Here is a 22,940-nt window from a genome sequence, read left to right as displayed (position 1 = left end):
TCCTGAGCGCTGTTTGGAAGCAAATCGAAGGCAGCAGCCATATTGGAAATATGGAACTCAACCAACCAGGCAGAGTGTGACGTAGTGTGAGCCTCCTAGCCAATGGCTGTGTGTTCCCGACCGGGAGTCACGTCAGTTATGTCCTTATTTGGGCAAAACTCATAATCTTAATATCTTCTGAACCGTCACGTTAGAAACAAATTCACCCCTCGTACATTGTGTGCTGATAGAGAGATTAGCGTTGTAGGGCCAAGCCGTTTTTTGAACCAGGCTGTAAACATGTTTATTAATGCTGCAAAGATCGTCTTTTTCCCATTCATGTCTATGTGGTTTCCGGTGTTTCTGCAGCCAGCCTCAAGCGGATTTTCTATGTATTGCAGTTTATAACACTTCCGCATTGGCTTCATCGTTTGAGACTGGAGGTTGCTGCTTGGCGGGAACACTGTAGCTGTTGGCTAGGAGGGCTCAAACTCCGCCTCTTTACGTCACACTGGCTCCACAGCAGCAATATGGCTGCCGCCGAAGACGACTGGCCTCAAAACAGCAAATATCACAAATGTGATATTTTGTAAAACTTTTGGTTGGTAGTGTGACTCTGGATTTTTTTAATGTATGAAATGTGCCTGGGCTCAAAAAAAGGTTGAAAAACACTACCATTACATATGATACGATGATATAAGAAGATACAGAAAGAAATGATACGATACAATAAGATAAGAAGATATAGTGCGATCAGTATATTACAATACAAGACGATACACAACGATAAAATATGAGAATACAGTATGATACAATACAATAACATATCATATGATACGGTACAAGATAATATAGTACGATACAATATGATACAATATTACGAGATGATACGATACACACAATCAATATGACACATTAAGACAGTAAAAGAAGCATTCAGATATGATGCAAAATAAAACATTAAACCTATACAACAAAATGCAAAACAATAACATTTGATTTAATGCTGCAGAGCTACAGTTAGGGGAATTTCTTGTTTGGGTTATTTTGAGCCAGCTGCATTTCTAACTCTGACCACACCTTTGTTGGTGTTTTTCTTGTTACACAGCATGATTATCCTCATCGTCTTATTCTCAGTGCTCATCATCCTCCTCCTAGCCCTGGCATTCTCCGGTAAGATCTGTTTACCTTCATGAGAACCTGTTATCTTTGGTGGTGGCTCTGCCAGGCCTGAGGGGACACGTGGGTGTGTTCTGCATTCTGTGTTTGTCTTAAGTTGGACGATGTTGACACTCATGTTTGACGAGAAGTCACCACAAAGAATGTTTGTGTGTGTTTGAGTGTGTAATGACAGGTGGAGTTCAATAAAGAACCGAGCCTAATGTAGAAGTGTAAAAATCTGCAATACCTTGAGTGTCCACTTGAGTCCAAAACCAGGGGAAACCCAGTTAGAGCCCATATCAAAACAGTTTTGGTCTTGATACCTCATTTCTGTATGTGTTAAAGATATATGGGGGGTGAATATTATAAGCCAGAATGTTTTATTTTAGAAATACTCAGAGTTTGGCATATTTAGGAGTGTGGCTGAGTTTTACAAGGTGGCAAGACTTGTCAAAACACTTCCTGACCCGAGGTGGGCTCAGTCAATCAAAAGTTTGACACTGTTACCTGTAATCCGTTAACAAAGATGTTATTTTTGATAAACTAATCACTTAACTCTGTAAATAAACAGAAATTAACATTTAGGTTAAATCCTGTTGAGTGAGTCGTCTGCGATCCAGCTGACCCCGTTAAAACAAGGTTTGGATCCTTCTTCTTTCAGGTAAACAGCCTCAACATTATGGAGCACCATTTTTTAAAGTTGTGCACACTGAAAATAAACCGCAACAATTCTCAACATTCAGCTCCAAAATTTCAAAAACGTAATTTGAATTTTTAAAAGTCACTTTTTTTTATCACATTTAGGAACAGTGTTTGATGATGATGAGGTTATCTCTTTCACTTTATTTCGTCGTGACAAATACATTCAAACTAAAATCCCTGTTAAAGCTAAATGTTAAATGTTAAAGCTAAATGTTAAATGTTACATTTAAATGTTAAATGTTGCTCTGCGATTCTAAAAATTTTAGCTCTATGAAGCTTTTATTTTTGTATTTCCGGTAGGCAGCAGTGTGAATTTGCATATTAGCTAAATATTTAGGATAGCAGAGCAACATTTAACATTTAGATTTAACATTTACATTAAGATTTAACATTTAACATTTACATTTAACATTTACATTTAACATTTACATTTAACATTTATATTTCACATTTAACATTTATATTTATATTCAACATTTATATTTAACATTTAACATTTAACATTTATATTTATATTTACCATTTATATTTAACATTTAGATTTAGATTTAACATTTAACATTAATATTTAACATATATTTTTTAACATTTAACATTTATATTCAGATTTAACATTTATATTTAACATTTAACATTTATATTTAGATTTAACATTTATGTTTCACATTTAACATTTTTATATAGATTAAACATTTATGTTTAACATTTATATTTAACATTTATATTTAACCTTTAACATTAATATTTAAAATTTAACATTTAGATTTAACATTTAACATGTATTTTTTAACATTTAACATATATTTTTTTACATTTAACATTTATATTCAGATTTAACATTTAGATTTAACATTTAGATTCATATTTAGCATTTGGATTTAACAGTGATTTTAACTTAAATGTATTTGTCACAACAAAATTAAAAATTAAGAAGATCACAAATATTGTTTTAAATGTGATTTAAAAAAGTGACTTTTAATAATTCACTCTACATTTTTAAAACATTGGAGAGCTCAATGTGGAGAATTGTTGCTGTTATTATTTTTAGTGTGCACAACTTTACAAACTGCGCTCCATACGACACAGATGCTCCTGGTGATGGGGAGTTCAGGCTCTTTTTGTGATCCATCCATCTAGAGACACAGACCTCCTGCTGTGAGGTGCATGTATGAATGTCATGTTCCAGAGAATACCTGAAGTGATCTGTGAAGTATCAGCAGTTCTTGTGTGAAAGAGGATTATGTTCTTTGCTGTATTTATATATATATAACTCATCAAAGTGTCCTAAGTCAAGTGTCCTCGTCCCACAGACTCCTCCTCTGAGGTGACGAGCACTAACACGTTACCCATCGCCAACCTGGGTGAAGACATCGTCCTCAGCTGCTACCTGAATGTCAAAATTGAACTCGCCAAGTTAAGAGAGGCGTCAGTCACCTGGGAGAAGAAAGGTCTGACAGGAGTCGTTCATCGTTACGTGGACGGAGCTGACGAGCTCGCGGACCAGAACTCTCAGTTCAAACGGAGGACGAAGGTGTTCCCCGAGGCTTTGGGCACAGGGAACGCCTCGCTGCTGCTGAGGGACGTGAGGAAAAGCGATGCGGGGGAGTACACCTGCAGGATGAGCTCCTCTGAGGGCAAAGGGACGGTCAATATCAATCTCAGAGCGGCAGGTAGGAAGACTTGTCTTTCCTGGTTCAGTGTGAAAACTTAACTGTACATATTCAGAATTAATGAGCAAGTGGTTATGATATGACATTTATAAATCATGATCCCATCAAAAGATAAGGAAGATAGATGATTAGTTTGCACTAAGTTGCATGCCCATGACAAGAACTCTACCCAGGTACTGGGAACCTGGATCTAAATCAAGCAGCAGGACTTTCTCCCCCTGGAAAGTCCCTGCTGACTGAAACCCCCATCCCAAGAGTACAAGGACTTAGTTGCAGTCAGCAAGAGACCAAACTGCCCAGTAATTATTGCTCTTTAGACCCTTGTGGTAATGCAAACACCAATGGACTGGAGGAACCTTTTAATATCTGAAAAAGTGTCCCCATGGTTGGAAAGTTCTGGTTACTTCAGGTGGAAACGTGTCATTAACAGTTTATTTAATGTATAAATTCTAAATAAGGTGGCTCATCCATGGAGCGATCTACACCTTTCTATTTCAAGTTCTTTTTGACTTTAATTAAATTTTTGTTGGGTTTATTTTAAGGACAAATGAGATGTTAAAATGATGGATTCATCCTTTAACTTCCCACTCTCCTGTCCCAGCCTTCACAGCGCCCAAGTTTAAGTTCACCAAAGGCGTCCTGGTCGCGGAGGCCAGCAGGTGGTTCCCTAAACCGAACGTCACATGGTCAGACGAGGCTGGGAACGTCCTGAACGGGAGCACGAGCTTCAAACCAAACTCTGCAGGGATTTACAAAGTGGTCAGCATGCTGCAGCCGGTCAACATCAGCGACACCTACACCTGCAGGATCGAGAACGAGCTGGTGAGCGCCGTGTCGAAGGCGACTGTGACAGGTATGGTTTCAAAGTTGGTTCCGCCGTGTTTTCACAGAGAGATCTGAGAATTTCAAAATCTATAGTCACCTTTGTTTTCGAAATTCATGGAGTTACAGCAGCAAACAAGAAGGTGTACAGAACAAGAATTTAACAAGAATATATATAAAAGAAATGTTCATCAGAGACAGCTTGGCAACAACTCTCCCATCAGCCACCACCTCCACAGGGTCCAGGACTGAGCTGGCCTTCTTTACCAGTTAGTTCAGTCTTGCTCTCCTGTATCCTGTCCGCCCACAGCAGGTGAAATCCTTCCAATGTGGCGTTCGTGTCCGGTGTTAGCTCTGTTAGCATGATGCTACTCTGCCAGTATTCCCTCTGGTGCTGGGTTAGCTTGTCCGCCTTATTGTAGATAGATCTTACATTCCCCATAACGGTGGGTGGAAGGACAGGTCCATGTCGTCTTTTCTTAGCTTGCACCTCAATACCAGGACATCGTCCTTGCCTCCTTCTCCTCAGCTCGCAGGGAACATTGGGCCTAGCATCGTTTAGCATCCACATGCTACGCGCTGCTAACAGCTGATATCGTATGTAAACAATGCAACCATGGTTACACACATAGACTGTAAATAAAAATGGACAGCGTTGCTCCGCCTCTTCCCGTTGTACGGTTCTAAAGCCAAAAAATCCCTCTCCTGGGCGCCGCCATTGTGCAGCCAGAGCCTGCGAAGCCACTGTAATAAGCTCCGCCCTACAGCGTGACGTCACAAGACGCTGTGTGTCCTTTGAAGTTTCACTCTACGGCGGCTGTGAATCAAAGGAAACAGGAAGTAAAACCCCGTTTTTTAAACTCTAATAACCAACGAAGAAGAAACTTTTCAGGAAAAAGAGGCCTTGAACACAAAACAGTCAAATACTAACTACATATCACCACAGCATACGGATGAGAGAAACATTCGTACGACATGTATTTATTTTTTAAAGTTTGACTGCAGATTTTTTGACCTATACAGCAGCCAGCCACCAGGGGGCAGTCACACTGCTGAAAGCCTCACCACCAGCCAACGGAACTTCTCCCTTGGTTACACAGAAAGAAGCAAGAAAACCATCATGTGTGCCCGTTATGTGCTCCGTCTTGAGGCTTTATTCACCATCAAATCACACTAATGATATTCAAGCTCAAAACAACCCTCAAAGTTCTGCAGCTCTGTGCCGTTTGCTCCAGTTTTGCTCCTGATTGTGACTGACATGAGCTGCCACATCTCAGTGCAGAGCTGCACTGTGTGCTCTCATCCTGACAATGCTCCATTCTATCTACACACATTAAGAGCTGGATGTAGAGGGGAAGTCCTGACCATTCATGTCACAGTTTGTTTACAGCTTACTTCCTAGAGTGAGTTTGCAGAAAGCTCGCTCAGATCAAAAAGATTCAAAGACTTTCTTCTACACTCTAGGATGGTTAGCAGAGTTGTTGTGAGTCATATACAATATTTAAATCCCAATGTGTGACATTCAAACCTACACTCTGATCCTTTAATATGAGAATGCATGGACTGCAGTGTATTACATTTGAAAGTCTGATCTCTCTGTGTATTTTACAGACACTAATATTTTTGGGAGGACGTACTTCACCTTCAGCGCTGCTTCATCCCTGCTGACGTCCATGTACCTGAGCACTCTGACCATCATCATCTACATCTGTTATCTGACCTGAAGGCACAAAAGTTCTGTGTGAACATAAAGTGCATGAAATCATTCAAATTAAAACTTTATATTTTTTTAATATATATATATATTAAAACGTGACTTTTGTCGCCATGTAAAAACAAATGTGTCTGTATTTTATTTTCTATGTCAGCTCTATCAAACGTTGAGTTTGTGTCATTAAAAGTATAATGACTTCATCTGGATGATTTTTAGGTAATGTTTCAGGATTTTACATGTTTTTATTTCTTAGTGTATTGACATAGAAAATAAAGAAAATAAAGAATAGGCACATAAATCATAATTTTTAGTGATGTTCAAGCAAAAACAAAAAGTGTTTTAAAATAAAATAAGTGCCAAATAATGTTTTTGTATCAACAGGTTGAAAAGTTGATGGTTTAAATTTCTGTTTAAAGAAGTAAGAATAAAAATTAGTTTCTAAAATAAATTAAAAAAATTATATTTTGGTAACTTTTAAGAGAATAAAACAAAATTTGAACACTTAATTTCTACGATTATTTTCTCCCCCATAACAGCTGTATTGATTGTAAATAATGATACATGAAAATGTTGTTTTTCCCCTCATAATAACATAAAAGATCATGGCCGTGGGAAGTAGGGGTGCTGAGGGTGCTGCAGCACCCACTGTTGGAAAAGGCATCACACATTTTTTTCTGGATGCATAAATAAGTTGAAACAAAAACATTAATTAACACAATAAATCAGTTTTTTTATTGTATTATTTTCTGAAAATGTAATGCCTGAGGAAGATTTGAGAAATAATTATAGCGATTTTAAATAATTGTTCATTTTAAAATAACCTGATGCCTGGGCCCTGTGTGTGTGCCTGCTTAAAAACTGAACGTATTTAGATGAGTTCTGTTCAATGCGCTTTACTGCCTTTACTGCCTGTTCAATGCGCTTTACTGCCATTTAAAATGAACAATTATTTAAAATCGCTATAATTATTTCTCAAATCTTCCTCAGGCATTACATTTTCAGAAAATAACAAGCCAAACCTGGTAAAACAGACCCACTGTTTTACCAGGTTTGGCTTGTATGCTCTTTGCTGTACAACTGGTATGGAAGTTGCAATTTGTGAATGTAAAATGAAAAGTTCTCTTGAAAGCTTGTATTCAAACCAGATAAATAAAAATAAAATGTATGTAGCCTATCAGTTGCATAAGTAACCTAAATGCAAAAAGAAAAAAAATTGCACCTCTTACTACAGCACCCCCAAATTAAAGCCACTTCCCACGGCTCTGTAAAAGATGTTCATCCATCCTGTTAAAAACATAGTTTTCCTTCCTGCCAGTAGATGGGGGCAGTCAGAGTCCCGGGCTGATACTAAAGAGTCCTGGTAAGTCTTTGGACCACCCCCAAAAGTCAGTCAGAAGCATCCTATTGGTCTGTAAGTGAGTGAGGTGTCATATGTCCCACAGTGCTTTGAACGCAGCACAAACTTCTCCAAGTGGAAACAGTGAACTTTACCTTTAAGACCTGACAAAGATCCCTTCTCTGGATTAATGATCCTGTTGTTATCAGCATGTAGAGGTTTTATTGAACATGAGAGCTTTTGAGGACAGAGAGAAGTGAGGTTGTGTTTGAGGGGTGGAGGTTTGTGCAGCTCGGGGTCTGCATGGTGGACTCTGGTTTGTTTTTGGGATCAGAAAACTGAAACTTCAAATGTCTGCTAAAGCAGAAAACAAGGACCAGCTGACTGTAACCCCGGAGCATGGACCAAACGGATCCGGAGTAAACCCTAAAGCGGTCTGTAATGTGTGTAAACGCCTGTACCGGGACCCCAGGATCCTCCCCTGCCTGCACACCTTCTGCTCGGACTGCATCGGGCAGCTGGACCCCTTCTCTGTGTCCTCCCTCAGGGTCTCCCAGGAGGGCAGGACACCCAAACCCGTAACAGTCACGGTTCTGTGCCCGGACTGTGACTCAGAGGTGGACCTCCCTCCGTCCGGACCTCAGGGTCTGAGCACAGACCACCTGGCTCTGGATGAGGTCTTCCTGGAGACCCTGGTGACGAACGGCCCGCTGGGATGCGACCTGTGCGGGGAGGGAAGCTCCGAGAGCCGCTGCGAGGTCTGCAGCCTCAACCTGTGCGAGTTCTGCTGCCAGGCACACAGGTACACACTATTCTAATTAAGACTACTCTATTCTACTATAAAGATACTCTACTCTACTATAATCTACTGTAATCTACTATGTTCTACTATAAACATACTCTACTCTACTTTATTCTACTTTAATCTATTCTAGTCTACTATAAAGATACTCTATTCTACTTTAATCTACTTTAATCTATTCTAGTCTACTATAAAGATACTCTATTCTACTTTAATCTACTTTAATCTATTCTAGTCTACTATAAAGATACTCTATTCTACTATAAACATACTCTACTCTACTTTAATCTACTGTAATCTATTCTAGTCTACTATAAATATACTCTACTCTACTATAATCTACTGTAATCTACTCTGTTCTACTATAAACATACTCTACTCTACTATAATCTACTTTAATCTATTCTAGTCTACTATAAAGATACTCTATTTTACCATTTTCTGCTTTATTCTACTTTAATCTACTTTATTCTACTATAAAGATACTCTGCTCTAGTCTAATCTATTCTAGTCTACTCTATTCTACTTTAATCTACTATAAAGATATTATATCTGCTTTAATCTACTCTATTCTAATTTAATCTACTCTAGTCTACTATAAAGATACTATATTCTACTTTAACGCTACTTTAATCTCCTTTAGTCTACTCTGTTTCTCTTTAACCTACGCTGTTCCACTTTGATATACTCTAGTCTACTTTAATCTACTCTATTCTGCATTACTCTACTTTAATCTACTGTATTCTACTTTAATCTACTCTAATCTACTTTAAAAGTTCTCTATTCTACTTAAATCGACTAAAATCTACCTTTCTACCTTAATCTACTTTAAAAGTACTCTATTCTACTATAATCGACTCTATTATACTTGTATCTACTCTCTTCTACTTTAATCTACTTTGTTCTACTCTATTCTACTTTAATCTACTTTGTTCTACTCTATTCTACTTTAATCTACTCTAATCTACTGTGTTCTACTTTAATCTACTCTTATCTTCTTTATTCTACTCTATTCCACTTGAATCTACTTTAATCTACTCTTTTATACTTGTATCTACTCTCTTCTACTTGAATTTACCCTAATCTACTCTTACAAGTTTCCAAGTGGATTAACTTTGAGTTTAAGACTTTTATTTCATCAATCAAGAGTCGGGGATTAAAAAAAACTGTGACTATAATAATAAACGTACAGGATATATAATATAAAGAATATAGAAACATCACTTTCTAACCCTGTCTTCAAACATATGTAAGTATTAAAGGTTAATTTACCTCTTTGTTTGTTTTTCTTTTCTATCTATGGTATCATGTTATTACAGGGCTGTGTTAAATACTTGATTCTGATTGGTCAGCATCCCCTGAGCAACAGTTTGTTATTTTTCCATCACTATGAAGAACTACAATCACATCAAGTCTCACATAAAGTCATGCGTGTATATTTTTCTCCCACCTGCAGGCGTCAGAAGCGAACATCCTCTCACTCCATCGTGAGCCTGGAGGAGCTGAAGTCTCGCGGTCGTCTCTGCCGCCCCGTCCTCTGCTCCCTCCACCCGGGCCAGGAGCTCCGGCTATTCTGCCAGCCCTGTGACCTTCCTGTCTGCCTGGAGTGTGCCGCTACGCTGCACCGCGACCACCGCTGCTGCCCTACGAGTGATGTCATCGATCATCACGGAGACCGCATCCGAGAGCTGGTGTCGGTGCAGCTGCGACCTCGCCTGGAGCGCCTGAAGGACTCGCTGCAGAAGGTGCCACAGAGACGGTTCTGAAGTAGCTCATGTAGAAGATACAGACTTCTTTTTAAGACACAAAATCATTCTCAAGATTAAAACCAATTCCTTTCTCTCCACTCCGTCAAAGGTGGACATTTCCCAGGAGGCTTTGCAGGTACGGGTGGATGCAACAGCCCATGAAGTAAGAGCGTTTGCACGAGCGTATGCCAGCGCTGTGGAGGCTCACTGTCTGTCTCTGCTGCGTCGCCTGGAGGAGCTCCGAGGCCAACGCAGGTACGACCAAACCAACAACACAGCTCTTGTGCAAGAAGAAGGACACCTCATGTTTTATTCTTCTCCAGCCAACATGATTCCCTGTGTTTATCTTCCTCTAAACTTTCAGGAACCAGCTCCACCTCCAGAGGGCGCAGCTGCAGCAGAGCCTGCTCGACGTCGGCGGCGGTGTTGAGTTCGCAGAGAGACTCCTGAGCTGCGGATCGAACGCTGAGATCCTCAGCGCCAAAGGAGTGACCCTGAGGAGACTGACCAGCCTGGCGGAGAACAGCTATGACCCGCACCCTTCAGCTGTGGCCCCCGATGACGGCAGCAGCATCAGCTTCCTGCCCAGGGAGCCGGCGGGGGAGGTGGAGGGCTTCCCGGTGGTCGGGATGATCAACTCTAAGACAGTGGACCTCAGCAAGTGCACCATCGAAGGGGAAGGTAAACCGATCCTCATGTGAAATAATCTCCAGCTTTTAGAGAGTAATGAGGAAGAGTTGATCTTTTAGGCTTCTGTGGGGTCGGGTCATTCAGGCTTTGGCATTCCACGTAGGCAAGTGGAAGGGCAGGGAGCTCCCAAAACAGAGCCATGCTGCCAAATGTAACTTATTTCAGAGTGTGGTCCTTACTGAAACACTTTTTTATGGATGTCTAAACGTCCCAGTGCTTCATAGTCCATCAGCAGGAATACCTGAACTATTTCCAGTGATCCCCTGTGTGTGGAGGTGCAGGCAGGCTGACGGGTATGTAGGGGGGGGGAGTCGGGTGAGGACTTAGGGGGAGGAGGTGAGCACGGTGTAAACAAAGTTCTCCCGGAGAAGTTAAAGACTGTTGTTACCTTCCTGTTTGGTTCAAAGGCACACATTCCTGTGAGACCGGAGGAATGTGGAGGTGACTGAGCAAGCCTGCAGGCGGTGCACTAAGGGGATGATTACACCGACACACACACACACACACACAGAGAGAGAGAGAGAGAGAGAGAGAGAGAGAGAGAGAGAGAGAGAGAGAGAGAGAAAACACAAAGAGAGGCTGCAAAAGAGTGAAAGAGTGAGGAGAAATAAAAAACACACCAGTGTCTGCAGTGAATGTGGCGACAAGACAAAGACAACAGGCTTTAGTCTAACCTCTGAGTCTTCAGGGTTTTATTAGGGTAGGAAAACACAAACATCACTCACACACACACACACACACACACACACACACTGCTGCTGCCACTCCGGCTCCTTACAGTTAATAAATCAATTTAAATAATTAATACATCTGATGAGAAAAATTGGTTAAAATAAGCATGATACATGTTTTTTAAATCATCATTTAAAAAAAATTAAATGGAATAAAAATAATAAACTAGTCAAGTTAATTAGAAAAGAAGTAATAAATAATCCATCTGATAAAAGAAATTACTAGAATTAGTAGAAAAATGTTAAATTAAATGGAATTACATGAAACATAAAATAATAATATTATAAATAATAGTTTAAAAAAGATCAAATTCAATAAATGTAAATTTAAATGAATTAAAAATAAAAAACTTTCACGTTAATTAAAAAATAAGTAATAAATAATCCAACTGATGAGAAAAATTAATTTTAAAAAATTGTAAACTCAAATTTGAAATTAAATTGAATTAAATACAAAAATGAAATATAAAATGTTAAACTTGTCAAGTTAATTTAAAAAAGAATGAATGAATAATCTGATTCCAGAAATTGCTAAAAAATAGTATAATCAATTTTTAAATAAATTTGAATTTAAAAAAAATTATACTTAAAGTTTAAAATAGTAAATTACAAAAAAAAAAATGAATGAATAAATATGAAACTTGTCAAGTTAATACAAAGGAAAGTATTAGTACAATACATTTGAATCGTAACAGACCAGAAACAGAGATGATAGACAGGTGAGTTCAGTAATAGGTAATGTAAAGTGAAGAGGTGGTTAGGAGGACAGGGTGAAGGGATTTTAATTTACATTAGCAGGTTGCCACTTTACATTATCCCTTTTATTACCAAGCTACCAACTAAAGACAGAAACAAGCTGTCACAAAATATTGATTTAAATCTGAATTAATTCACATTTTAATTCACATTATCAGAGATGGTTGGGTCCAGTAGCTCCTCAGGCTGCTCTCACATCTAACTCTCATTATTTCCAGCTCTCAAGACCTGAAAACCACACTAACATTTTACCACAGTGTCAACAGGCAGAGGGGGAATATGATGGACTCATTTAAGCGGATAGATTTGATACATTGTGTGTGATCAGGTTGTTCCAGGTGATGTTTTTGCTGTTGAGAGTTAATTGCTGTTTTTATGGGTTTTAACCAATCAGAATCAAGTATTTAACACAGTGACACTTCTCTTTGGAAACACATTGTTATATATAAGTGTTGTATCTATCCTCTGCTGTCTCTCTGTAAATCACATCTCCCCGTCACACACACACAAAGCCTGACAGATTTGTAGCAGCGTCTGTCTGTGAAACTCTCAGCTCTGAGTTGTTTACCTGTGCGGGGAATCAAAAACCGCCTCAAATAAGAGCTCGGGAAGTGTATTGTTGTCTTGTTTGCCCAAAGTTAAGTCCTGGCATTGTGTCAAGTGTTTGTCTGGGGGTTTGCCTGAGTCTGTTTTTATACCGTGTACATTTTATTTCTTGAGGGCCAGACAAATCTCTCCGCCAAGCTGTGAACTTCCCATTCATCCACGCTTCATTCTCGTGTTTACTTTAGCGTGTGTGTGTTTAAAGCTTCTTTTTAAGGAAGACTGCGATGTGTAAACTCAAAGTATCGCTGCATGAGCTAAATCCTTCTTATTCCTGAGAGTTGTTTGTCCCTCTCGTGAGCCACAGCAGCTCAGCGCAGTGTGACTCTGTTAGAGACGGCAGATAAAGACAGGATTTATGTGTTGAAGTTTATCAAAGATCATCCCATGTTCCTGTGAGTGTGTGAGGGTGAGACTGTGTGTGTGTGTGTGTGTGTGATAAGAGGGTTTGAAGAGTTGCATTTGGACCACGAGGTGAAAAGTTGACTGTAGCAGCTGTGTCTTTAACGCGAGCAGCTGCTGGTCTTCTCGGGTTAGCGAGCACAAACACATGAATCCACAGATAATTCACACCTATTAGAGCCGCAGTGACGGTTTAATAGAAGAAGGGAGGAAGGAACAGCAGCAGAGAGGATTTCAGCAACGTCAGGAGAACTTAAAACTGTCCTTTAATAAAGTCACACTTTACATTTTCTGGTAACAAGTGAGCAACAGTGAATGTTTAGTCAACTCTGAAGGTTTCTCTCATAGCTTTGTTTATATAACAGATCAGGTCTAGACCGTACTCTATGTTCTATCATTAACAAAGACCCAACATCAAGACAGGATCAGATCCATTCCCATCTTACAAACAGGACTCAGTCTGATCTCATCTTAATCCACCATGAGCAGAGCACTTTGCAGCATTTAGCAAGTTACAGTGGCAAGGACAAACTTCCTTTAACAGGCAGAAACCTCCAGCAGGACCAGACTCATGTTAGACACACATCTGCTGAGACCGTGTTGGAGAGAGGGATAGAGGGAGATGAAGAGAGAGAGAGAGATGATAGTGGGGAGACGTATAGTAGTAGTTGTAGCAGCTGGAGTCTGGACCACGTCCACAGCAGAGATCCAGAGGAACCTACGAGACAAGGGAGCTCAGGGACTCCAGAAAGGTCTGAGAAAAGAGAAAAGAGAGGGAGACCAGAAGAAAGAAAAAGAGGAGAATAAATGGTGAAGGAATGACAGAAGGAAAGGACGGGATAAGGAAAGGAGACATAAAGACATAAAGGATGAAGAAACATAGGAACCTACGGGACAAGGGAGCTCAGGGACTCCAGAAAGGTCCATGGTTAGGAACTTTAACGGGACAGGAAGAGTTGAAGGAAGAGACAGGCAGATAGAGGATCCTAGTGTATCAGTTCCCCTAACAGGCAGAAACCCTCGAGCAGGACCAGACTCATGTTAGACAGACATCTGCCTTGAGTTGGGGTTGGTTAGAGAGAGGAGAGAGAGGGAAAGACAGGATCCCAGTGTGTCAGGCTAAGCCTATAGCAGCATAACTAAGAGCTGGTCCAAGCCTGATCCAGCTCTAACTATAAGCTTTATCAAAAAGGAAAGTTTGAAGCCTACTCTTAAAAGTAGAGAGGGTGTCTGCCTCCTGGACCCTGACTGGTAGATGATTCCAAAGTAGAGGTGCCTGATAACTGAAGGCTCTACCTCCCATACTACTTTTGGAGACTTTAGGTACGATGAGCAGGCCTGCATGTTGGGAGCTCATAGTGTTCTAGAGGGGTAATTGGGCACTATGAGCTCTTTGAGATACAAAGGTGTCTGAACATTCAGAGCTTTGTAGGTCAGAAGAAGGAGTTTAAATTCTAGTCTAGGTTTTATGGGGGGGGCAGAGTAGAGAAGCTTGAGCTGCAGCGTTTTGGACCAGCTGAAGAATGAACTGACTCTCTTTTGCAGTCTGTGTTTACAGTTTCCTCTCATGTTTAAGAATCATGTCAGAGGTTTGTCAGTGTTTGTCCGTGAATGCACACGTGGTTCTCTTTCAGTCTATATCAGGAGTTGATGACATGTTTGGTGCATCGTTACGGTCTCTAACCTCTCACCCTTGGTAACAGGTGTACAGAGGGCCAGGGAGGGGCAGCCGGGTCGCTTCACCCTGGTGTGCAGAGACTCGGCAGGAGAACAGGTGGCCCGAGGCGGAGAAAACGTCCTGGTCAGCGTCATTCACAAGGAGAAGAAGAACAGGTGAGTGTGAGGCTGCTTCACAAAAAACTGATCCGTATCCAGTCCTGTTTACTTGCACTACTCAGCATCTGATCTGTGAGAAACACCATTTCCTTCAGCTGTCTGCAGGATATTCAGATGAATCAGGTGTGTATTCATGATGAAATCTTAACATCATGATTCACTTTGTGTCCCTCAGCACGGTGGAGACGGCGGTGGTCGACAACAGCGATGGGTCGTACAGCGTTTCGTACACGCCTGAGGAGCAGGGAGTGTACTCAGTGTGGGTTTGTGTCAAAGCCCAGCATGTCAAGGTACGAAAGCATGGATGAAATGAGTAATGAGAGTTTATTGGAAGGTTTAACATCTTAAAGTTGTCAGTCATGAAGTTCTGCTGCTGCTGCTGATTGGTTGGAGTGAGCCGTGGCTTTAAAAGCAGCTCAGAGTGTATCGCCTCAGGACTGCGATGATCATCCAGATGAAGTCAAAGTTTTCTTCAGGCTAAAACAAATTTAACTATGACTGCTCAAGTAAAAGACTGGCATCCAGAGTTATCACTTGTCTGTTTTTATCACGTTCCTGCAGGGCTCTCCGTTCACTCTCACCGTGAAGAGGAAGCTGAGGCAGCACAGCGGGACTTTTCACTGCTGCTCCTTCTGCTCCAGTGGAGGAGCCAAAGAGGCTCGCTGCGGCTGCACCGGAACCATGCCAGGTACTCAGACGAGACCTCAGACAGTGTCCACAGTTTCCCTTCAGTTTATCTGAGTAAACAAACAAAACAAACATGGTACGCTTTGTCTGTACGAGAGGCAGGGAGGAAGAACAGATGGAGGAATAATTTGGATCCAGAGTTAAACGCTTTCATCTCTTATTGGATCAGTTTTTGGGAACAACCGGTTGTCTTTAGTTTGTTGTAGTCTGATGTCTTTGTTCTCCATGTGTAGTCATTTAGCATCACTCTGCCTGGAGCTGATATGTCTGTAGCTGTTTCTCCATACATGCATATCAAATCCCAATCTAACCCAGAGACCCTTCTAGTAGTTTCGCTAAACTTTTGGTGGAGTATATTTTTAGTTTGTGCAATAAAGCTCCAGTTTCACCACTCGTAAGGTTTATACAGAACCCTTAGAAGTCCTGCAAAGGTAATGCTCACAAGACAGCATCTTGTGGGCAGCTGAAACTTTCTCATGTGCACACGATAAGTTCTTTTGGAAGCGGATGTGCAAGTTCTCTCTGAACCCGGCATCAATATTCACATTCTGCTCCAACACGCAGTTAATCAATCTTTATTAATAAAACACCAAATTAACAACAAATGTTCTCCTGAGACTCTTTCCACACAGAGCAGGTCTAGACTGTACTCTATGTTCTATTATTAACAAAGACCCAACATCAAGACGGGATCAGATCCAGTCCCATCTTACAGACAGGACTCAGTCTGATCTCATCTTAATCCACCATGAGCAGAGCACTTTGCAGCATTTAGCAAGTTACAGTGGCAAGGACAAACTTCCTTTAACAGGCAGAAACCTCCAGCAGGACCAGACTCATGTTAGACACACATCTGCTGAGACCTACCGTGTTGGAGAGAGGGATAGAGGGAGAGGAAGAGAGAGAGAGAGATGATAGTGGGGAGATGGATAGTAGTAGTTGTAGCAACTGGAGTCTGGCACGTCCACAGCAGCAGAGATCCAGAGGAACCTACGAGACAAGGGAGCTCAGGGACTCCAGAAAGGTCTAAGAAAAGAGGAAAGAGAGGGAGACCAGAAGAAAAAAAAAGAGGAGAATAAATGGGGAAGCAATGACAGAAGGAAAGGACGGGATTAGAAAAGGAGACATGAAGGATGAAGAAACATAGAAAGAACAAAGAGGGAAAGAAAGAAAGAAAGAAAGAAAGGAAGGAAGGAAAGAAGGAAGGAAGGAAGGAAGAAAGATGGAAAGAAAGAGGGAATGAAATAAATAAAGAAATTAAAGAAAGAAAGAAACAAGGAGTGAAAGGAGAAGGAAGGAAGGAAGGAAGGAAATAAAGAAGAAAAAGAAAGAAGGGACGAAATAAAGAAAGAAATGAGGAAGGAAGGAATGAAAGTAAGGAAGGGAGAAGAAAAACGAAAGAAGGAAGGAAGGAAAGAGAAGGAAAGAAAGAAGAAAGAAAGAAAGAAAGAAAGAAAGAAAGAAAGACCCAAAAAAAGGAATCTACAGCAGAGATCCAGAGGAACCTACGGGACAAGGGAGCTCAGGGACTCCAGAAAGGTCTATGGTTAGTAACTTTAATGACCAGAAGAAAGAAAAAGAGGAGAATAAATGGTGAAGGAATGAAAGAAGGAAAGGACGGGATAAGAAAAGGAGACATAAAGACATAAAGGATGAAGAAACATAGAAAGAACAAAGAAGGAAAGAAAGAAAGGAAGGAAGGAAGGAAGGAAGAAAGATGGAAGGAAAGAGGGAATGAAATAAAGAAGGAAAGAAAGAAAGAAGGAAAGGGATGAAGGAAGAAATGAAAAAAAGAAAGAAATGAGGAAGGAAGGTATGAAAGTAAGGAAGATGAAAAAAGAAGGAAGGAAGGAAGAAAAGAGAAAGAAAGAAAGAAAGAAAGAAAGAAAGAAAGAAAGAAAGAAAGAAAGAAAGAAAGAAAGAAAGAAAGAAAGAAAGAAAGAAAGAAAGACCCAAAAAAGGAATTTACATCAGAGATCCAGAGGTCTATGAAAGGTCTATGGTTAGTAACTTTAATGGGTCAGGAAGAGTTAAAATGAGAGACAGGCAGAGAGAGGAGAGAGAGGGAAAGACAGGATCTCAGTGTGTCAGGCTAAGCCTATAGCAGCATAACTAAGAGGTGGTCCAAGCCTGATCCAGCTCTAACTATAAACTTTATCAAAAAGGAAAGTTTGCTCCCTCCTGTAAATGTTTACTGCGCCGCCTCGACTGTTTCATGTCGACCTGCTGTTGTGTTGCTTAAAGGTGATTTCAGTGAATATGTAAAGGTTAGAGATGTGTAAAAAAGGAGTGAGAATGCTCTTTCATGTACGGTCCAGTGAAAGTTCTGTGGGTAATACTTCCCTCCAGGTTTCATCACTCTACTACAGATAATACTCTGCTTCCATCTCCATTAACTCGCCTTTTTTCAACCTTCTTAGAGAGCACATCAGCAGTTATGGAGCACCAAACACCTGATTCACTTTCTTGTCACATATTCCATAAGAAAGGTTTCTAAATCCACAACATAGAAGAAAGAAACATGAAGCTGTGATATAAACAAACACTGATTCAATGACAGTCTGCTATGTAGGATGGTTTCCTGGTGTCCTGGAGTTCTCCCTGATGTCCCTCTCTGTCTGTCTGCAGGAGGATTTAAAGGCTGCGGTCACGGTCATAAAGGACACCCGGGGAAGCCCCACTGGTCGTGTTGTGGCAGCAGTGTGGAGCAGTCTGAGTGTTTGCCTCAGAGCGTGTTGGCTGCAGTTTCCCCCCGCGGTCACCTGCGGACCGTGGAGCTGTGAGGTGACGCACGGATGAGACCCGCCAGGATGATGCAAGGTAATAACTGACGGTGGCAACGGAAAGGTCAGAGCAGAGGGGGAGCGTAAAGGTTTTGGGTGTAAATCTCGGGCAGATTTGAAAAGGTCAGACGAGGAAACTGAGGCTCTGAGGACACGGAGGCTGCAGAGGAACATCAGAGTCTGTCACTTTTCACTCTGGCTGCAAATGAAGGTCTGGATTTATCCGGCTCACCGTGAGACATTCATCAAAGTGTGAACGATGAGAACTGAATCTTTGACTCTGTTTACACTTTGTTTTAATACGCATCCAAACCTCAGCCTGAGTAAAACAAGACAACACAACCTCCAGGACTTAAAGTGAAGCCAACACATGAGTGCCTTAAGCCTGGAGTGTTTCTACAGGCCAGCAGGGGGCGACTCCAGGGCCTGCAAGAGAGGTCTGATTTCATAAGCAGGGACGACAATCACCTTTTTCTCTTTCGGTTAATTACTACAAATCTTTATTCACATTCTTGCCACTTTCAAGTCTTCTGCATGCAGCAGGATGTTTATATATAACCAATACAGCAGGGTTTGCTTTAGAGCATCACTTCCTGTGGTTCACAAGTCGCCATAACACTGATCACACCAAAGGTTGTGACGATCTGAGGAGTCTGCAGTTATTTTTAAAGTCCTGGAGTGCTTTAAAGGAGAAGCAGCCTCTCATGCTGATAATGAAGCCAACGTGAAAGTGCAAAGAAACTGTAGTTCCTGTAGTGTCCACTAGAGGCTGGCTGCAAAGGCTAAGGAATCCCCATTAGGTCCCATGTTAAAATGCCAAAACTTTATAGGAGAAATAAGCATGTTTACAGCCTGGTTCAAAAAACTGCTTCAGTCTGAATAGCTCATTTTATAACTCAGAATTTTGGAAGATATTAATCTCATGAGTTTTGCCCAAATAAGGGCAAGCCTGACTTGATTGAGGTGCGGGCACCCTGTAGCTGTTAGAGAAAAGGCTAAAGGCCCGCCTCTTTACCTCACACTAGCTTGACAGAACTTAGGTTGTGTTCAGCATTTCCAATATGGCACCCACCGACGAGTGGCTTTAAAACAGACGGGTGACGTCACGGTTACTACGTCCATTTTTTATACAGTCTATGGTCAGATCCACTTCTTTACTTGTTTCTATATTGATAAATACTTTGAGTCAGCATTTCCAATATGGTGAACGCCATCTTTGGGCTCTAAAATGCCTCTCTACAAACCAATGGGTGACATCACTGAGACAACTGCCATGTTTTATATAGTCTATGATATTCACCTGAAAAATGAAGCTTGTGTTTGCGTTTGATAACATTCTCCATCCTCTGGACTAAACATCGACAGCTCCTGACTTGAAATAACTCAGAGAGCACAGCTGACAAGTTTTCAAAACAGAAGTCTTTGGATGAATTTTAAATAAAACTTCATTTTTTTACCCTCAGAGCAGATTTATTGTCAGAAATCTGTTCTTTCTCCTGAATGCCAAACAATGAGTGTCAGAAACTGGTCAACTTTAACACTTCTCATTCATTTTGTTGCTTCTTTAAGATAAATAGTTTTTAAAAATATAGTGCCTTCAGAACAATCATGATGTTGACACTTAACTGGCAATAGTTATTTTTAGTCTGCTCTGAATATCATGCTCTTTAAAGCCCTCTGGTCATATTTATTCTTTTACTTTATGATTAGACTTTTTCCAAAAATGCATATTAATGAGTTATTTTAATTTGCTGATGACTGTTCTATAAATATGTCTTTAAAACTAGTTCTTACCTTTACTGTATATTTAATTACCTCCCAGTTATTCATGATTTTTCACTAAAATTTGCCAAATGATAACAAATATATACAGTATATGTAGTATAGATGTTATTTTATTAACGCTACATGAAGATACTTTATTTTTTAAATAAACAACGGTCAGAAAAAGGTGCATACAAGGAATGAATTTGAACTATGACTTGATTCAGTAAAGACACTGTGACTGTAACACTGGATTCTTAATGATGAACTTATTCTTGTTATATTTTTGTTCTGCACCTAAAAGAAACACTGTGACTCAGACGGGGCAGTCTACCTCCTCTTAGATATTAAATTGTTTCTCTCCAGAGTCCCTGTGACAGCGTTAAATACAGATTTTATAATCATTATTATTTTAATAACAAAAACCTGCTGAACCTATGCAAAACTTAACACGAGTACTTTTTCTTTCTGTGGTCCAAGAATGATTTCTCTAACATTGTAAGATCTGTGCTGCTGTTTCCTTTCCTCAGTTTACTGTAACTTCATGTGAGTGTTTATTTCTGCCTCACAAATGTTCACTATGTTAATGTGTAAGCCTGTACAATCAAAATAAACACTTCTTCACAAAACCTGCCTCAAACCTTGTCCTTTTTTTTCTGTGACCCTTTTTGTCTCTTCTAAGATGATGTTTCGTGTTTTGATTTTACTCCATGATGACATTTAGGATCAATATTTTACTGCAAACTGCATTAAATGGACCAAATAGGACCCCTTTCTGAATGTGATGTAGACGAGTCCAAAAGAGTGCACCTAAACATCAACATCAGAATATCCCAAACGTCTGAATGGGCGTTAAAAATGCATAATTTGGAATATCTAGTAAATTTATTTTTCTGTTTCCCTGCCTTTTATCAAAATGGGAATAATTGTGCACAATAAGTTTGAATGTAGAAACATTCTCTGCAATCACTGCAAAAATTATATTTAGGAGAATTTTCTGCAAAAGCATGGTTTTAACGATCGGATGTGAAATGTTAAATTGAAGCTCTTAGTTACCTCCTGATTTAAAAGAATAAAAAAACATGTAAGTGGTGAAACTTTGTGGAATTTATTAAAATTATGCAATATTTTTGTTATTGTTTTTAAATAAAATTAAGCTACATTTAACATTAAATGCAGCTCTGGAATTATTGTTATTATAATTTTTTTTTTAAGTTATGTTTTTGGGGCGTTTTTTGGCTTTATTTTCCGGAAAGCTGGAGAGAGACAGGGAATGTGGCTTGTAGATAGTGGGGATAGACATGCAGCAAATGGTCGAGGCTGGGAGTTGAACCTGCAACCACTGCAGAACTAAAGCCTTTGTACATGGGGCGCACGCTTAGACGTCTTGGCCAATGGCGCCCTTCACCTCCAGAATTTCAACCATCCATTTGCAAGAGATTGTTGTGGGTGTTCCCTGTTGACAAAGCAATACACCTTGTCTTTTTGCTGATCTTGTCTTGGCGTTCTCTGATAAAAATCTGATCCTGCTGTCAATTTAAAGTCAAACATTTCACCATCTCATCCCTGTAGCTCATGTAGAGGCATCTCTTTTAGTTTCACTCTGTTTTATAAACAGTGGAAACTCCCCACTTGATCTTTGTGGAAATTATGTCAGCAGTTTTTAGAAAACTGAACCCTTGCGCCTCAGTGACTGCAGCTTTTCTCATTTCACTGAGCTTGATAGTTCCTCTCCAATCCACCAGGTGGCAGTAGAGAGCTACTGTCTCTCTCTCTCTTCATGAAGCACTGATAATCATGTCATCTGTGGCTTTAAGTTCCCCTGCTTGTCCCTACAAATCATTCATTATCAGCATTCTTAAAAGCCGTCTTCCCCCGCTCAGAGGCTCCTGATGAATCCCGTGTTATCATGGAAAACGTCTTAAAGCGGTTAAAGATTGAGTCTCTTTGAATGAACGTCTGATGAACGCAGACCTGCTCTATTAAAAACCATCACACAAGAAGTTGTATCAGCAATGTCAGCGCCGGTTGACGCCGCTTAATCAAACACGGTGATTGTTCAGCTACAGCAGAGTGGGAATGAGTAATTAACAGAGCTTCATTCACTCACATCTGAAAACTGGAGGTCACGACTGGGAAACACACACACCTCGGAACACACACACACACACACACACACACACACACACACACACACACACACACCTGGGACTTTTAGAATGTGTGGGAAGAAGCGAGGTAAAGATGATGGAGAGGTTCAAAGCTGTCTTTATTATTGATTTCCAATTTCCTTCTCTCACGCTCATCCAACACACACACACACACACACACACTGTCCTATATCACCAACAGGGGACTATTGGTTTACAACGACACAGAGTGGACGTTGGTTTCTGGTCATCAAAGTGTTTCAGACCCTGACCTTATATGATTTCTCATTGTCTTCTTTCACTCTCTTCCATCAGTGAACTGGATCCTGTAACAACTGAGTCATCCAACACACACACTCATACTGTGTGTCTGTTACACTGACCATGTGGGGACTGTTGTTTTCTGATCATTAAAAACAAGGAAAAAGAAAAGAAAATGATCATTTGAGAAATGTATTTATTGTATATGTATGTCTTCTTTCCTGTATTTAGTTCTGAGCAGGAATAACTGTCTGGAATGAAGTATTTTAAAAGGTAGTTTTAGTATTTTGTGTTGCCATGTTTAGCAAGTTACAGTGGCAAGGACAAACTTCCTTTAACAGGC

General features: G+C 40.3%; 2 protein-coding genes across 9 annotated transcripts in view; both read left to right on the top strand.

The window, feature by feature from the left end:
• Positions 1–6,216, top strand: part of vtcn1 (V-set domain containing T cell activation inhibitor 1) — a 29,570-nt gene extending 23,354 nt beyond the window's left edge. For 5 of the 8 annotated variants that reach the window (XM_034693265.1, XM_034693262.1, XM_034693263.1 and 2 more), the window contains exons 3-6: positions 1,088–1,152; positions 3,153–3,512; positions 4,114–4,365; positions 5,946–6,211. In XM_034693265.1, coding sequence (XP_034549156.1) covers positions 1,088–1,152; positions 3,153–3,512; positions 4,114–4,365; positions 5,946–6,058 — 790 coding nt within the window. In that variant the 3' untranslated portion in view covers positions 6,059–6,211. Of the gene's footprint in view, positions 1–1,087; positions 1,153–3,152; positions 3,513–4,113; positions 4,366–5,945 lie in introns of all 8 variants that reach the window. The other 3 variants (XM_034693268.1, XM_034693267.1, XM_034693269.1) reach the window with 3 other exon arrangements.
• A 1,259-nt stretch (positions 6,217–7,475) lies between these two features.
• Positions 7,476–20,819, top strand: trim45 (tripartite motif containing 45). The gene is made up of 8 exons (XM_034693125.1): positions 7,476–8,186; positions 9,643–9,931; positions 10,044–10,189; positions 10,299–10,615; positions 14,820–14,949; positions 15,128–15,242; positions 15,514–15,640; positions 18,268–20,819. The coding sequence occupies exons 1-8, from the start codon at positions 7,735–7,737 to the stop codon at positions 18,420–18,422; spliced, it is 1,731 nt and encodes a 576-aa protein (XP_034549016.1). The 5' UTR covers positions 7,476–7,734; the 3' UTR covers positions 18,423–20,819.
• Positions 20,820–22,940: the final 2,121 nt, after the last annotated feature.

This window comes from Notolabrus celidotus, chromosome 10 (assembly GCF_009762535.1).
Source record: "Notolabrus celidotus isolate fNotCel1 chromosome 10, fNotCel1.pri, whole genome shotgun sequence".
In the NCBI taxonomy this organism is placed as follows: domain Eukaryota; kingdom Metazoa; phylum Chordata; class Actinopteri; order Labriformes; family Labridae; genus Notolabrus; species Notolabrus celidotus.
The sequence above is the reverse complement of the archived record's forward strand: the minus strand, read 5'-3'. Positions and strand labels throughout refer to the sequence as shown.

Coding starts and splice junctions, on each gene's coding strand:
- trim45 (XM_034693125.1), top strand. CDS start 7,735: ATGTCTGCTAAAGCAGAAAACAAGGACCAGCTGACTGTAACCCCGGAG. Junction 8,187..9,642: donor TTCTGCTGCCAGGCACACAG/GTACACACTATT, acceptor TCCCACCTGCAG/GCGTCAGAAGCGAACATCCT. Junction 14,950..15,127: donor CACAAGGAGAAGAAGAACAG/GTGAGTGTGAGG, acceptor TGTGTCCCTCAG/CACGGTGGAGACGGCGGTGG.